Below are 17254 nucleotides of genomic sequence, written 5' to 3'. Positions count from 1 at the left end.
CTATTCATGCTACTCTGCAGCACAATAACACCGCGGCTGCCATTCTCATTTCCCCTGAACCAATTATCAACTACCTGGGAGATAATATCTCTCATCACACGCTCCAAGCCCTTGCCTTCGCCTCCTCCCATGCTTGCCTCTTCTTCTGCGGGGTCCACGCTGCTGAAATATTAAGTGCTTATGAATAATCGGCTCATCTCCACAGACGAGGGGGCTCTTGTCTCGGTGCGGCGCGGCTCGGAGCGGCTCGTGGCCCTGACCCCGCTCACCTGTGATCAGGGGAGACTCTTGAACTGTGGGCACGGAGGGGGCGAAGGCTGGACGCAGTGTCCGCCCCGAGTGAAACTGCTCTCCGGCAGACAGCAGGGGCGGATCAGCCGCGCGGCTCGTTAATCTGCGCGCCTCCCGCTCCACCCTGGGGCACCACCTCCTGCTCCCCCTACTGGGGCACCACTGGAGCTCAGCTCCTCCAGCACACGTACCGCAATCCCAATCAGTCACACAGTGAGCTGACTGAGCTGCCACCTTACATATTCAGAACGTTTCCACTATAATTCTGCCACCTTACATATTCAGAACGTTTCCACTATAATCCTGCCACCTTACATATTCAGAACGTTTCCACTGTAATCCTGCCACCTTACATATTCAGAACGTTTCCACTGTAATTCTGCCACCTTACATATTCAGAACGCTTCCACTGTAATCCTGCCACCTTACATATTCAGAACGTTTCCACTGTAATTCTGCCACCTTACATATTCAGAACGCTTCCACTGTAATTCTGCCACCTTACATATTCAGAACGTTTCCACTGTAATCCTGCCATCTTACATATTCAGAACGTTTCCACTGTAATTCTGCCACCTTACATATTCAGAACGTTTCCACTATAATCCTGCCACCTTACATATTCAGAACGTTTCCACTGTAATGCTGGGACTACAGCATCAATCAGAACATGTAAAGTAGATCCAACAGAGGTAAGCTCTGTGTGATTGGCTAATTTATTAATTCCCTCACTCTGTGTGTGTGGGGAGTGTTCTGGTGTGAACTGCTGCCGTGCATCCCCCAGTAGGGTGCTACGCATTAGTGGTGGTTAGTGAGGTTCCCTCTTCACTGGGAAGCACTGTGGGTGCCATGATCAAGTGCTATGTAAATACCATGTGTTATTGTTGTTGTTGTTATTATTGTTGTTGTTGTTGTTATTGTTGTTGATAAGACAATCAGTTTGCATCATGTTGAGTAAATGCAACTGCATAGCATAAAGAACAGCCTCACTGGCATGATTAATAAGACTGCAGGTGAGCCATGACCAACACAGTTCCCTACACCTGCTATGTACCGCTGGGATCATGGGATCCTGCACCACTGGACAGACAGACAGACAGACAGACAGACATGAGCCCAGCCACACAGTGCAGAGCAGACTGAGCACAAAGCACGTCGCCCAACAGCGCGCAACTCAGAGAGGAGAGAAAAAACTTCCACCGGGGGAAAAGCACAACCAATTAAGTTACACTGGGAAATAATAAGCATGGTGAGAGACATTGAAACACACACACACACACACACACACACACACACACTCCCACAGCGTATTACAGCATCTCACTGCACTGTTGACATAAGAAAAAAGACGTTTTCCTAGACACAGCACATTCTTGGGCGCTCATACTTAAATCTGGATGCTGCTCTGCCGTTTCTTGGCATTATTTCCCCTCAAGTAATACATGCAAATAAACACTCAAGGATTTGGGAGCCTTCCATCAGCCAGTCTAAAAAAACAAGTCAGCAATTCAGTGTCTGCGATATGTTTTTTTTGTGTTGGGTAATATGTTGGAAATAGAAAAATGAAGACAGCGAGTGCCTACAGTGAGGGAACACCAAATATCTTAACGCTCTTAGCGTGAAGAGAGAGAATGGAGTATATTTTCATTAGCGCTATCAAAGGCATGTGAGAGAGGCCATTGTTTCTGATGAGGGAGGCGATGATTGGGGGGACTGGGGGGACTGAGGGACTGAGTGATTAGACCAGCAAATGAAATGGGGAAAAGAGAGAGAGGAGAGAGAGAAGAGAGAGAGAGAGAGGGGGGGGGGGGGGGGCTCTCAACACCATGTCACTTCCTCCTCTCCCCTGGGGCTCTTATCTCCAGCTCAGGAAAATCTCGCCAATTATAAAACTCATCTCCTTCCTCTGCCATCCCTCTCTCTCCCTCTCACTCTCTCGCCTCCCTCTCTTGCCGTCCCCTCATCTACACTCGCCTAGTCACACCTAAAAGAGCCAATTATATGTTTTTTTTTAACACCTCTCCCCCCTCCCTCCCCCCTTCCCTCCACTCTGGCACGGTGAGAGAGCAGGCCGCTTCAGCCAGAGCCGGCGAGCGAGAGAGAGCGAGAGAGAGAGAGGAGAGAGAGAGAGAGAGAGAGAGAGAGAGAGAGAGAGAGAGAGAGGAGAGGGAGAGGGAGATAGTGCTAATTGTCAGGGTTATATTTAGTGCTGGGTCAACAGTTTCCCAAGAGGAGGGCTTTCCAATCGGCCCGTAATGATGCTGACTTCCTCTAGTCACACGCAAGATGACCTCCATGTATAATGAGAGGTGTGGAGCGGAGACGGAGAAGAGAGAGAGTGTGTGTGTGTGTGTGTGTGTCTAAGACAGTCAGTGAGTGAGTGTGTGTGTGTTTGTTTGTGTGTGCGTGTGTGTGAGAGAGAGAGAGAGAGAAAGAGGGAGAGAGGGAGAGAGAGGGAGAGAGACTGAGCTGATGGCAAGAGCCAGTGCATGTGATGAGGATGCAGGCTGCATGTCACGGCTGGCTGCAGTAGGCGAGAGTAAACATCTCCAGCGCAGCAGCGCTGCCTGTGCCACACAGCACGCGGGGTGCCAACATGGGCACGAGCGTGTCGGAGCAGCATGCCCGCTCCAGCGCTCACAGCAGGGCAACAGGGCACACAGGACTGAACCGACAGAAACCACTCAGCAGTCACAGTGACTCACACACTAAAGGCTCTCAGTGCTCTTTACTAGACATGATGAACAACTGCTACATATAAGTATAAGTATAAGTATATATACTCTTTTGATCCCGTGAGGGAAATTCGGTTTCTGCATTTATCCCAATCCGTGAATTAGTAAAACACACACAGCACACAGTGAACACACAGTGAGGTGAAGCACACACTAATCCCGGCGCAGTGAGCTGCCTGCAACAACAGCGGCGCTCGGGGAGCAGTGTGGGGTTAGGTGCCTTGCACTTGAGCCGTGGCCTACTGGTCGGGGTTCAAACCGGCAACCCTCCGGTTACAAGTCCGAAGCACAGGCTATGGCTGCCCCACATGCTAAAAACCATGTGATCTCTAAATGACAAAAAAAATCTGTGAGTTCATGAGTCTGATAATAATTGTTCCTAACTCTATTATAGTCCCGCCAACATTTTTGTATGACCTTTTTCATGACGTGATCTTCAATCTGACACTGTAACATATTGCTATGCTTAGGTTGCTATGTATGACAAATACAGTATATTACAGGGCTAGAGGTGTAAAACGCTCTTGTATCAATTGTGCCCTTGTGAAAAAGATGTCCTCCATCTTGTTTTTTTAAAAGATTAAACACTGTCTAGATATTTGTTTGTAGAAAACAGTTTTTTTTAATTTAACAAACTGTTTTAAAATGGACGTTACATATCAACTTGCACATCTCAATCGGTCTCACACCCTGGCCCTTTTAAAGAGCACCAAAATGGGTGTGGCCCAATTAACTCATTTAACAATTAATTACCAGCACTTGCAGACAGTCAGCTAACATGCCGACAGGAACATGTGCAAAAGGGCATTGAATTAAAAACAGTGTCCTAAAACAGGACAGTAGTCCTGACTGACTGACTGTCAGTATCTTCACAGCCCTGGTTCTAAATTGCTCATTTCTGACAGCAACAGTGGCAGAGTGATGAAAGCTGTGTGATAATGGCGTGCTCTGCCATCCATACCATAACGGGCGCCCCGGAGTGCAGACCTCTCACACCTCACGTGCTGACACACATGGAGAGTGACAGCTGTCAGTTTGAGGTAGCACAGTGAGCTATATACGGTGATGATGTTTAGTGTGTGCTTTTATTCTTGGGTGGACTCATTGTAGGCCCATTCAGTGGCGCGGACTGCATCACTGACCACACCGTTTAGCCCAGGCATCGTCTCTCTCCACAGAGGCACATTACTTAGCCGTAATCCATTAGGGTCACTGCCACCCTGTGCCTCTCTGATGGACATGAGGAATGTGAGCTTGTGTGTGTGTGTGTGTGTGTGTGTGTGTGTGTGTGTGTGTGTGTGTGTGTGTGTGGATCTCTGACTCATCCTCTGGCTAGCGTGAGGAGCTGGCATACAGGGCCAATGGCTAGCATATGGCGCTAGTGGCCTAGCATGTGGTGTTAGCAGGCGCGCTCCTAGCCAGCCCATTGTAGCCAGAGAGTGCTGCTGAGAGTCTAAAAGTGTCAACACAGCCATGGCTAAAGAAGCCCTTATTCAATAATTCAGTGAATAGAGCTGGTCGTCTTGAAGACAAGCCAGCTGGGACATTTGGAGAGAGGAAGAGAGGAAGGGAGCGTGTGACAGACTGAGTTAGAGAAGGAGGGAGAGGGAGTTAGAGACAGGGGGAGGGGGACAGAGAGAGAGAGAGAGCACAGTGCACAGATGAATGAGGCAGCTGCAGTTGGTGGATGGAGTAGACTGCATCAGATGTGCTGGAATGGCCACTCACTGATGAGTCCAAACACACACACACACACAACTCTCCTCCATACACAAGCAGTCAAACCAGTGACAGACGTGACAGATTCTTACACACACAGAAACACACAAGCACATCTCACCCTCACCCCACACACACACACATCCAGAGACAGACACACACTGTAAGACAGAGACACACTGTAACACACAAGTGTATGTATGTAAGTAGAGAAACATTTCTCACCTTGCTGATAGAAAAGCTGGAGGTCGCCATCCTTCTCTGCAATCAAGTTATTGAGCAGAGCCAAGGCATTCTGCATGGTGCCTCCCAACACATTTGTCTGGTGGTCCTGAAATAGATGCAGAGAGATGCTGAGCCAGATGTCTCCAGCAATAACGAGGGATTCTCATGAGGGAGAATGGACACAATAATCCATCATGTCCATAATCCAGTCACTGTGTACACTGCAGTATATGGGGGCAAACATGGCAACAGGACATACACAAATATACATGAACAGCTCTGGATAGCAGTAATAAAGGAACCTCCAGACTCCCTTCTGGAGCTCCTGAGCCATAATGAGAACTGGGAGTGACCTCGGAGGAGGGAAATGGGAATTCCGGAAGTTTGATTAAGCAGTGAGGTTTAATTAACACATCCGTCACATTTCAGCTCGGCAGGATTAGCTATGGAATGACAGAACTGAGGAGCTTACCGGCACAACAGCTGTGATTTCATTCACTCAGAGGGTGCTTTTGAAAAACAAACATACAAGCACAGGTGCGCACACACACACACACACACACACACACACACACACACACACACACAGCTAAAAATCGATGGAAGCTTTAATTAAGGTGTGGATGAGCAGGAACAGGAGAGGGTTGTTAGGGGAGGTGGTGTGGTTGGGGGTGGAGTGGGATGGGTTTGCACACACACACACACACACACACACACACACACACACACACACACACACACACACACACACACACACACACACACACACACAGCCTGACAGGCAGGAAGCCGGACCACTGACTCCGGGGACGCCTGATTTCTCCCCTCCCCCCTCCCTCTCTTTCTCTCGTTCTGAAGACCCCCCACCCCCTCCCCTCCTGAACTGCAACGGAATTTCAAGGGCCGACATCATTTCTTTTTGCGAGCGGTTTCCGCTGGCGGGGCGCAGGAGAGGTGGAGGGGTCGGAGATGAGTGTGTAGCCTTCAGCAGAGGCATGAATAAATCACACACACACACACACACACACACTCGCGCCGCTCCACGGATGCCATCAGCGCTCGGCCCACCACCCTGTAGCCGGCCGGCGCTTTAGACACGGGGAGCGCAGAGTCCAGATGCGCAGGGCTCAAACTACAGGTTAGAGGTTGGACGCAGACGACTCCGTCCAGCAATGTCCTGATTACTGATGTGAGATAAATATGCAGTGCCAGGACGGACACAGCCGTGTAAACACCAAAGACAGAGAAGAAGCAAGATGCCTGGAGAAGTGCAAACCTCATGTGCTTGTCCTCTCCCATTACCAGCACTTAGTTTCTCCAGGATTTGATGGAAGACATTCTGTACTGTATCCTATGACTCATCTAGCACGTGTGTGTGTGTGTGTGTGTGTGTGTGTGTATTTGAGTGTGTGTGTGTGTGTGTGTATTTGAGTGTGTGTGTGTGTGTGTGGGGGGGGGGGTGTTGTAAATTCCAAGGTTATGACTGGGTTGATACACAGACATTGTCAGCATATCTGCTTTCACAGCACAAGGAGTAGCTCTGAATAAAAGGCGTCTAATTGAGTGCACCAGTGAAGTGTGTCTGTGCGGCTCCTTCCTACATCCCCATCTGCACTCCCCAGCTTTCCTGGGCTGCTGCAGCGACCTCCTCCTGCTCCAGGCCTCTCCCCCCCACACACACACACACACACACACACAGCTGCGTCTAACACCTGCCCGCCCGTGTCAGCCCCTCCGCCGACAGACGTGCCGACACATGCTCGCCCTGCCGCTGCCCCGGCGCGAAGCCCCGGCTCACACTGTCAGGTGACATCAAACTCAACAGAGCCGCACAGCACAGCACAGCAGAGCAGCCTCCCACAGCCAAACCCACTCGTCTGGGGCTTCAGAACAGCCATCAGCGACCAGACGGGGAAAAGGATCTCAGTGGTTAGTGATATTCACCACACTGGGATTCCTATGACCTGAGCCCCCGCCTGCACCTGACCAGGAGGCGAGCTCGGATCGCTGCTAAATTGATGCAAATGGAGCGCTTGAAAAAGCGCGAGCATTGATAAGTGCACAACTGGGTCCACTGCTCAGCACAACGTGGCCGTCTCCAGAGCTCAGGCCTAATCCATGGCCTCCAGCAGTGAGTAGCCCCCAGCCCTGTCCACCCCTCAACCCACAACAGCAGGGCCAGCACTGCACTATCCAACCAGCTACTGACCCAGGGGAGCCCCGGTGTGGCTGTGGCCCAAACGATCAATGCCAATCACATATTCTCTATTCACTCTTTCTCTCTCCCCCCTCTCTCTCCCTCCCTCTCTCTCCCCCTCCTGAACTCGCTGGCTTGAATCGACATCGGCCCAGCCCGGAGTGCTGAATTGGACTGACGTGTAAATCATCTGACAGCTGTGATTGTTAGCGGCGAACTCGATGAAAACAAATGCCGGTTCAATCCCCATACATCTGCGGAGTCAAAGGGTTCCCTCCATCGAGAGACCGACGCGAGCACCCGAGCGAGGGAGAGAGAGAAGCCGCCTCTGGCTACAGCTGACAAGAAGATGCCCTGTTTTCCCCTGCCAGTGAGAGCCTCTGTGATTACTGCTGATCAGATGGAGTGAATGCATTACCATTTCTTCAGATACCCTTAGCAGAGGAGAGTCCACGACTCTACAACAAACCATTCAGGAGATGGAGATGTTGCACAATGAGCCGACACATGCATGCAGCTCTACATAGGGACTGACTCCAATACTCAAGTCTGCACATGGGGAAAAACATGTGAACACAATGTGCGTTGCGGAGCTGCCTGTTCTATTGTGATGCCGTAAGCCCTTTGGTTGGGCAGAGAACAAAGAAACCATCTACATGTCCCCTAAGTGGGCTAGATCCTTCCTCCAATCAGCTGTGAGAGGCGCAGAAATTGTGGCTGAACGGATGTGATGGCTTTCCGCAGAGCAGAGCCGTAGAGCGCCGATGACAGGAACACAGGGAGGCCACATAATGACAGTGCAGCCGCGGCGATCACCATCAAAACAAACCCGTATGGAGAGATGTGAGGACGCAGCACAACAGTGGATCCAGACATCTCCAGCAGTGCAGGAGGCGCATGGGGGACCGAGAGCCAAAGAGCCTGAATGTCAGAGACAAATCATCTCCATTTTGATTTCAAGTCCTGCTGCTATTTCGGGAGCCCAGCAGTTGTGCAGCAGGTAATTATAGCAGCGGGCTGATGAGCAGGAGCGGTTAGGGAGGAGAGCGCTCAGGTAGCGGGGTGCTGAGCTCCTGCAAAACCAACACAGGCTTCTCCATGGGAATGATAAACAGCTGTATTCATGGGTTGACCTTTAAAAGACATTTACATGTCAGTCACACACACACACACACACACACACACACACACACAACAGTGTTTCCCACAGAATTGGATTCAATTTGTGGCGGTAGCTGACTTTGACAGGGGGGGTATTAAAGGAGAATTCCGGTGTGATATTAACCTAAAGTGTATTGAAACATGATACCGAGTGTGAACGTATGTCTCATAGCCCATCTCGGCTTGTCCCCTGCACTCCAAAATCTGGCGCTAGTTAGCCGACATGCTACCAACAGCTTTTTCAATAGTGGTGCTTCGGCATCGGGCTAGCCATGCAAATAAATCACTGTTTTACACCCATTTACGAGGCTCAATGTATCTCCACACTTCATTGGTAGACTTCCGAGGGCCCTGCCATTTAAAACGAGACATTGAGAACTTTGAAAAAGCACTGGTAGTTTACTTACAAGACGATTTATACAGACAGTATCTTCACGAAGTTTAGCGTTAAAATAATTCAGTGGAAATGCATGGATTCCAGTTTCTTCCAGTAGCAGCAACTGGAATCCATGCATTTCCACTGAATTATTTTTGGAATCTGATCCCTTATCATACCTGTTCATTCTTACTCGTTGCTCGACTTATCATGACTAAATTCAAGATGGCTGCAAACGCTAAACTTCGTGAAGATACTGTCTGTATAAATCGCTCACACTCTGTATCATGTTTCAATACACTTTAGGTCAATATCACACCGGAATTCTCCTTTAAGATCGTCTTGGTAGTGTATAGGTCTAATTGAATGCCTGTCACTTTTTAAGACGTTTGAGGGAACCCTTGCAATTGTAACACAGTTGAAAGGCTGCTGATGTGTGGATGCAATTCATAACGTTTTCTACATAGTTAAAATAAAGGTTCGTACTTCTCCTTAGGACAAGCACTTTTGAATTTTGGAAAACACTTTTCCATTTACATCGGTATTTTGCAAACATTCAGTGTCAGAGTCAATAAAATGAGCCCTTCAACGAAATTGACAAGCAGCTGTAAGTAGGCTAAGCATTCTAAATTCGACATCCAAACAGTATTCTAACGTTAGCTTTGAGATACTGCTTGATTTCATAACTTAACTTAGTTTAGTCTCTTCAATGTAGCCTACTATGTTGTGACCTTAGCAGAGTTCACTTCAATGCAGCAGTTTTGAACAAATTTGCGCAGCATGGTCACAATGCTAAGCGGATTTAATAGCAATCCGCTAATAGCCCCGCCACAGATTAGTCAATGTATGGGAAACACTGCACAAACACAAAAACACAAACACACATACTGTATGAACACAATCAGGCAAGCAAATCCACATACACATACGCACACACAAATACAAAAACACTAAAATACAGGTGTGAGCAGAATCAGGCAAGCATATCCACATGTACATGTGTGCGCACACACACACACACACACACACACACAGACACACACACACACACACACACACACAGACAGACACACACACACACACACACACATGTTTAGGGACCCTTAAAGGTAAACAGTGTTTCCAGGGAGTGTGTCAGATCATGTGCGGTTGCTGAGGCGGAGCTGCAGTCCCATTCCCATTGTGAGGGAGGGCAGTGGAGGAGCGAGACTGCTGACAGGGAGACGCCAGCTCCCACCTAATGACTACACACAACCTGCTCTAGAGGACAGCTCTCTCTTCTCCACTCCATTAGCTCTGTTACCCAATTACACACACACACACACACACACACACACACGTGTGTGCACCACACACTCCCCCACACAAACACACGCTCCACTGAGCCACCCTCTCTGGCCTCATCTACATAATAACTCAAGAGGTGAATGCACAAGTCGCTACGCTCGAATTGTGAAAGCAGCACACACAAATACAGATGCACACCACTGAATAGTGTGCACACACACACACACACACACCTGCAGACACATATCCTGCAAACACTGCCTTATGGGGCTGAAAAGGCTGTTTGCAGATAATAAGCTGTGAGCTCTGCTCCAACAGTAGAGAGGACGGGACATGAGGCTACTGGGGCCATCTGACCACAGCAGCAACATGAAAAAGGATCACAGGGGGAATGAATACAGTGTGTGGACCTGGCCAATAAAAGGGCTTTCCGTCCCACATCACATCTAACATCAACAAGTGTTGTGAGAGGAGGGAGACAAGTGCAATAGAGCACACAGGCTTTTCTGATTGTGTTTCTTTCCCTCTCCAGCCTCAAGGCCTTGCCATGCAGAGAGGAGAGGTCACACACAATGGTGACAAGCCAAATGATTTCATTGGGCTTTATTAGAGAGGCCACTCACCATGACGACCTGGAAGATGACAGGCAGGAGACGACTCTCTTTGACGAGCCTGCAGAACGGGAGACATGAAACACATGGTTATTGTGATGTACACACACACACACACACACACACACACACACACCGATATATGTGAAACACATACACCCACATTCATTGTACATTTGTTTTATCTTCATTATGGAGACAGTGTCATTGGCCATTCCCCCCTAAACTACAGTGTGGGAGCAATGGGGTGTGAACAACCAGCGTCTCGGAGATCAGCCATCTGAGAAAACGACCTTTGACTAATCCTGTGAGCGGAGCGACAGAGCGAGACAGTGAGAAAGAGCGAGAGAGCGAATGACAGGAGAGAGAATGAAAGAGCAGGCAGGAGAAATGTATGCTTTTATTGGAAACGACGCTCCGTGCTCCCTTATTGATTATGGGCTTTGATTCACAACCAATTACAGCCTTGTATGCCGAGGTGCCGAGCGCGCAGAGTGGCAGCGGGGCAGAGCGCCGAGCCTGGAGACGGAATGAAATGAGCCGGCGGAGGTCAGATGGGGAATATTAATTAGCCCGCCCGCCGTCTGCTAAACAATGATGCATGGTGCTGCCGCGAGACGTGCCTCCTGCCCACCTGACGGACTAGCCTCCGAGGAGACAGCTGTCAGGAGCTCTGGCCAGTTAGAGCCCAGTGTGGCGCGCTGCGCTGCGGCTTGGGGCTGGGAGCGCTGTGGCCAAGGTCACGATACCCACAAACCCCAGCCCCGAAAAGCGCCTCACACTCACAGTCCAAGTAATCGTTTCTGCATGATTAAATGCAAATGTGCTGTCAGAGGTTGCACATGCGAAACATGGTAATTAGGCAACCTTGAAAGTAAGAAACTCAACTCTAAGACACAACAACTCATAATAAAAAATAATAGTAATTAAAATTCTTGTGAGGCAGCGGGTAATTATTTACTCAGTATGGGGAGCCTGTGGCTAACTTCTGTATCGCCAACTGTGGGATTGTCGCTCGCAGGGACCTTTGGCCCCAGTTTATGGGTCATCTGTTATCGGACTGCTCGGAGCATTCACAACATGGGCCGGCGCAGGCAAATCCACACACAAACAATCCCACCCAACCTTGTGCGTCTCCTCTCCCTGACTCATCAGTCTCTGCGACCCCGACTGCAGCCAGCCAAATTAAAGCCAAATTTGGACTGATGGAGCAAGCGGTGTGGCGGGCGAGGGCCGAGGGGAGAGCAAGGCAAGAGGGCGCCGCGGCGCGGGCCGACCAGTAATCACGCGGGGCTCAGGGGACGGCCGCGTTAGCAGCCCTGATGAATGGGGCCATTTGATCTGCTGACAGGGACAGACAGAGGTGCAAATAGCAGGGCCCTGGGTGGCCCACTAAAGGCCTCACTACATTCCATTAGGGGAGAAATGAGTTACAACGTCGCGCCGTTGCTCGTTCATCTTGGCAGGCAGTCTTTGTGCTCACGGAGAGAGGAGAGGAATCAGGTCAGAATGGGGGGGGGGGCAGCGCTGGCTCACAGGACCGTGTCTGCCCGAGAGGACACAGGGCAAAACTCTCCCTTGTGGTGTGGCAGAGGACACAGCATTGGCAGAGCTGTAGAGAAAGGTGGCAAATCTGTCTTCTGGTTCCAGAACAACGTGGGATGAAATGCAGTAAAGCAATAAGAGGAGCAATCCTTCATTCCAATTCCTATCCAGCACCCATGACGGATCCTGACACATCACCACAGAACATCTATTGGCTCTGTTAACTAAAGAAGAGAATAAAGAAATCCCTTTCACTTGGCTGCAACTGAGGTGTAATCAAGGTGAGACACCAAGGCCCATGTCACCACACCACTTCATGATATATGTTGGTTGCCTCGGGGCAGAGTCTGAGTCAAGTCTAGCGTTGACACCACATTTCCATGGCTGCTGTGCGTCTGTGCCGACTGGCATTTGCACACGGAAATGTCACTCCAGAGACAGCCGCCCGGGCCTTTAATAAGAGTTGGTGGAAAACTTGTGGCGTTGTCGCGGCAACCCACAACCTTCTGATCTCCTTTGTGATCAGATGAGCTGGAGGAGCGGCTGAAGTGTGCGCGCGCCACCGTCGCCGTGGCCACCAGCGACTCATGGCACGTGGCGCCTCGCGGCTGACATTTAGCGTCCGTCACAGGCTCCGTGTGCCAGCCGTGATATTTCACACTGATAAAGGTTAGGCCTGGAATGTGCCGCTCAATAAAGGATGCAAAACCACCCTCTTTTTGCACAGCTGCCAGCACATTATTGCTGTCTGGGTGAACTAATGCTGGGAGGTCCACAGCTGTGGTGGAAGAGGAAGTTCTGTCTTGATCCTCCATCTACAGTGCATCCTTCCATCTGCCTCTTCTCTTTATCTCCATCCCCTTCCCTCTCACTCCATCCATCAGAATGCCAGTGCACATCAGTCAGGATGGAGTGCCACTCCACCTACACATGACAACTACCAACTCCTGAGAAGCAGCCATTGTTTCCACTGTCAGGTTCTCCGTATCGCCCTGTGCCCTATGCCATTGCATATGAATGAGAGTGAGTAAAGATTGTGGATTGTTTGTGCACTGTGCATACTTATTACACGGCTCTTCAGAGTGCTGCAGAGTGCTGTTTTTGTGTGTGTCGCTTTGGACAAAGGCATCTGCCAAATCCCATAACCATAAACATAACATATTGTCTGCTGGTAATTATCGGAAAATAAGTCCCTTCAGGTCAAAGCAAAACCCCTCCACTGCGTGTCAGGGTTCTGTTCGCCCTGTCGGGACTTATTTTCCGAAAATTACCGGCAGTCAATACATTGTCCCTTATATACTGTACATGCTAGCTGACTGGCTGTCCTATGTGCATCTTGATTGGGGAAAGCTCAACAGCACTTAACCTCCCAGTGCAAGCCATCGTCTACACAGATTACATGGATGGTTTCATAGCACCGCAAACTCCTTTTAACCATACACCCACCCAACACATTTCTGTTTCAGCTATTGATTAACATAATCAATCACTTAACTCTTGACCAAAGCCCTTTATCTAAATTGGTTTAAAAAATTCAGAAAGAGAGAATACATGACAAATGACAGCATGGACCTCATCCTCAAAACTCTTTCTCTCTCTTTCTCACACAAACACACACACACACACTTACTCTGACAGCCAAACCTGGCCCAGACTCCAATTGTCACAGACAGCACGCACACACACCTGTCCGCTCCAATAACCCAGGGACAACTCTGGGTGGGAGAGGGATATGTGCACCCACCACTCCTGTCACAAATGGTATGTGTGTGTGTGCGTGTGTGTGTCTCATACAATTCTGCGGACATCTCTGAGAGTGTGACTCAGGGCTGAATGTGTTGGGGAAGAGGCTGCACGTCTCACCTCTCTGTATTTCCTCAGGGGAGACACACTACTGCCACATCAAACTGACTCCAGCAGCGCACACACACACGCACACACACACACACACGCACACACACATGCACACGCACGCACGCACACGCTAGCACTAGCACATATCCGGCACATAGGAACCACAGTAATTCTGCTCTAGTTAACCTAGCATTCATGAGAAACCCATTAAGAATGTGTACAGAACTCTAACAATGGCGTTTACTGTCTTTTATAATAACTTCCTCCACAACAACAATCATCTCCCAAAATACCATGCACCCATTCTCTGTGGACGCTGTCGCACTCTGTGTGGCACTGAGACACACATTACTTCCCATCATTACATAGCTTCCCTGGGAGCCACCTCTCTTCCAGATAACACTGAAGAAGCTCCGTTGACTTGCTTAAGAGCACACATATTCACATAGTTCCCCATGCCTACACAAAAGGGAAAAAGTGGCCAAAGGTTCACTTAATTGGAAAGTTTGAACTCCTATCAAAACCTGATAATGAAGGCTGGCCACGCTGGCTTGTAGGGCCCAAGTAATGTCCCAATTTGCAATCTAATTTAGCCAAGAACCCATCAAGGGGGAGGTCTGCACTTTTTTTTTCTTTTTTAGGACTTTATCAAGCGCAGGGAAATGCAATTTAATTTCCCCATTGTAGGTGTAATGGGCCTCTCGGGTGGGGGGAAATACCACCCGGCAGACGCACGTTGCGCGATTGCTGACACCAATTTGAATAGTTCAGCGCGGCGCCCGCTCTATCAGTGGCGGAGAGAGACAATGTGGCGGGGGCCATCGGAGCCATTAGAGGCGGCAGGCAGGATGAGGGGGAGATAAGCGGCGTTCTCCGCTCTCGCTCGCTCGCTCGCTCTCTCCGCCGAGCGCTGCCGCCACCGCTGCGGCTGCTGCCAGTCACCGGCGCTGAGGCTGAGGGGAGAACACACACGCTCTCATTAGACCTCCCGCTGCCACGCCACCAACAGCACACACACACCTCCATTTACTGCTCCGAGCCAGCAAAAAAAAAAAACTCCTCCGCCTGCTTTAACCTCCACCTTGCACTGGAAAACCTTAAATGACATTACTGCTCAATGGAAGTGCCACCTTCAACTACTAAACTCCAGGTGCTTCAGCTAACTGACATAGGAACTACTCTAGTGTGCTCTAGTGTTCCTCCATCTCTGGCACATTTCTCTTGAATAACCATCACTCCTGCTGACCAAGTTCCCTGAACATGTCAGTTTCTGCAGCAGCCTTGTTTCAAGCCTGATTAAAAACGTCAGCGTTTGGCCAGTGTGTAGCTCAGGCCTATCTGGAGAGGAGAGATCCACCATCAGCACTCTGCTGCAGCAGGTGCCCAGACCTGTGTAAGTGTAAAACAACACAGTGTGCTGAGTCAAGCACATCTCACACACTCACTCACTGACAGTCTCCTGCGGCCGCCAGCCAAGCTCGCGCTCACACACACATACAGAGGTCAGGAGGCCCATAACACAGAACTGTCAGGCTGCTCAACATAGCCCTTTCTTTTAGATGTGAAGAACTGATCACACACCAACGCAGAAAAAATAAATCACCACAAAAACAAGACAATTATAACTTTTCAACCTACTGTTCTTCAGGTCAAATTGGATTTAATGATTTTCATTCTCAGTAGGGAGAAATCCAAGTGGATAAAGAAATGTACTCCTTGAATGACTAAAAGCAGCTCTCTGAAGAGCGCTTGACCTAGATACAGTATATATTTTCTTAAATTTCCCCTTGAGGATCAATAAAGTATCTATCTATCTATCTATCTATCTATCTGTCTATCTATCTATCATATAATATAATGAGTCAGGACAGAGAAATATTAGTGGATATTTTTCGTGTGCTTGTCACATATCCATAAAATGACATGACAAGAAATCGAATATGTTTATTTTCAGCCAAAATAAAAATATTAATGCCCAGAAGCACCACACCGTCACAATTATTCCGGATATATCAAGGAACCACTTGATTTGAGTGGTCCAGAGTCCATAGGTAAGCATTTATATCTCTCTCCTTTTTCTTCTTTAAGAGCCCAGCATAGTGAAGGAGACACCTTACAGTAGATTTCGATATTGAGTTGGCAGGACTGAAATCCATACATGAATGTCTCAGAAGATCACACCATTTATACTTCCCCATCATATCTGTTTAAACCTAAATGGCAATTCAGTCAGGAAGCTCTAGAAACATTATTCTGTAGGAAGGGTTTTGAGGTTCTGCTTTTTCACTTAGAGCCACGTAAACATAACTGAATTAGGGTTGCTTTAATTGTGAAATTCTGGGCTAATACAATATTGATGTGAAAGATTATCTGAAAACCGATGCCAATACCAATATTTTTATTAGTTTGTTTAATTCAGGTTTGCTGAAAATTATATCTTTTAGTGGCAAGGAAACAACAATGTTCATTAAAAAGGTCACACTTTACTTAGATAGATTATCTGTTGACACTGTAAACTAAAATGTATGTTTAAAGTTAAGGTTAGGGGATAGTTTGGTTAAGGTAATGTTCAGTAATTCAGCAACAATTGTACATACTGCACTTGAATACAGATGATCTATAAAGTCTCTGCAGGCGAACCATATTCAAGTCTGTCAGGCCTTCATAGCACCATCTGTAAATGTCCCGTCTACACATAGCACATTTAGCCAGTGCAGGATTCATGCAAATAAATCATAAATATCAGCCACTGTCACTGGTAAATATCAAATAAATTTGTTGATAGCTGATGTCAGGACGCAAGAGCGGTATAAGGCCAATACCAATGTTGGGGCAATATAACCATGCTTCTGGGCAAACCCAAGCTGTATTTGTTCATTTGAGAGCTATGATTATCATGATTATATTTTGCTGTGCTTACCTGCTGATCTGGGAGCTGTGCTCAGTGAGTGACACGAGCAGTCGGAGAGCGTACACTGGCACAGGGTCAGGCTCCATCAGCAGAGACTCATACCTGAGGAGGCACACAGGGCTGCAGTCACAAACAGCAACACATACAGCACGGCAGCATGGCTGAACATAAACAATGGGAGAGAAGAACAGACCAAAGGCCAAGAGACAGTCGCCAAGAATGGGCAAAGATAAAGACTGATAAACCGTTGGATGATAAAAGCTACACAGAGTAACGCCAATACACAGTCCAAAAAGAGAAGAGTAGAGGCGGAGAAAAAGAAGCCATGAGCGCAAAGGTGAG

The 17254-nt window shown here is 48.6% G+C and overlaps 1 protein-coding gene across 2 annotated transcripts in view; it reads right to left on the bottom strand.

The window, feature by feature from the left end:
• Positions 1–17254, bottom strand: part of ulk4 (unc-51 like kinase 4) — an 83286-nt gene that overhangs the window by 21601 nt on the left and 44431 nt on the right. For both annotated transcript variants that reach the window (XM_048261881.1, XM_048261882.1), the window contains exons 30-32: positions 16922–17014; positions 10615–10663; positions 4971–5076 (exon numbers count right to left, since the gene is read on the bottom strand). In XM_048261881.1, coding sequence (XP_048117838.1) covers positions 4971–5076; positions 10615–10663; positions 16922–17014 — 248 coding nt within the window. The remainder of the gene's footprint in view (positions 1–4970; positions 5077–10614; positions 10664–16921; positions 17015–17254) is intronic.

Source organism: Alosa alosa, chromosome 13, assembly GCF_017589495.1.
Source record: "Alosa alosa isolate M-15738 ecotype Scorff River chromosome 13, AALO_Geno_1.1, whole genome shotgun sequence".
Lineage (NCBI taxonomy): Eukaryota > Metazoa > Chordata > Actinopteri > Clupeiformes > Clupeidae > Alosa > Alosa alosa.
The sequence above is the reverse complement of the archived record's forward strand: the minus strand, read 5'-3'. Positions and strand labels throughout refer to the sequence as shown.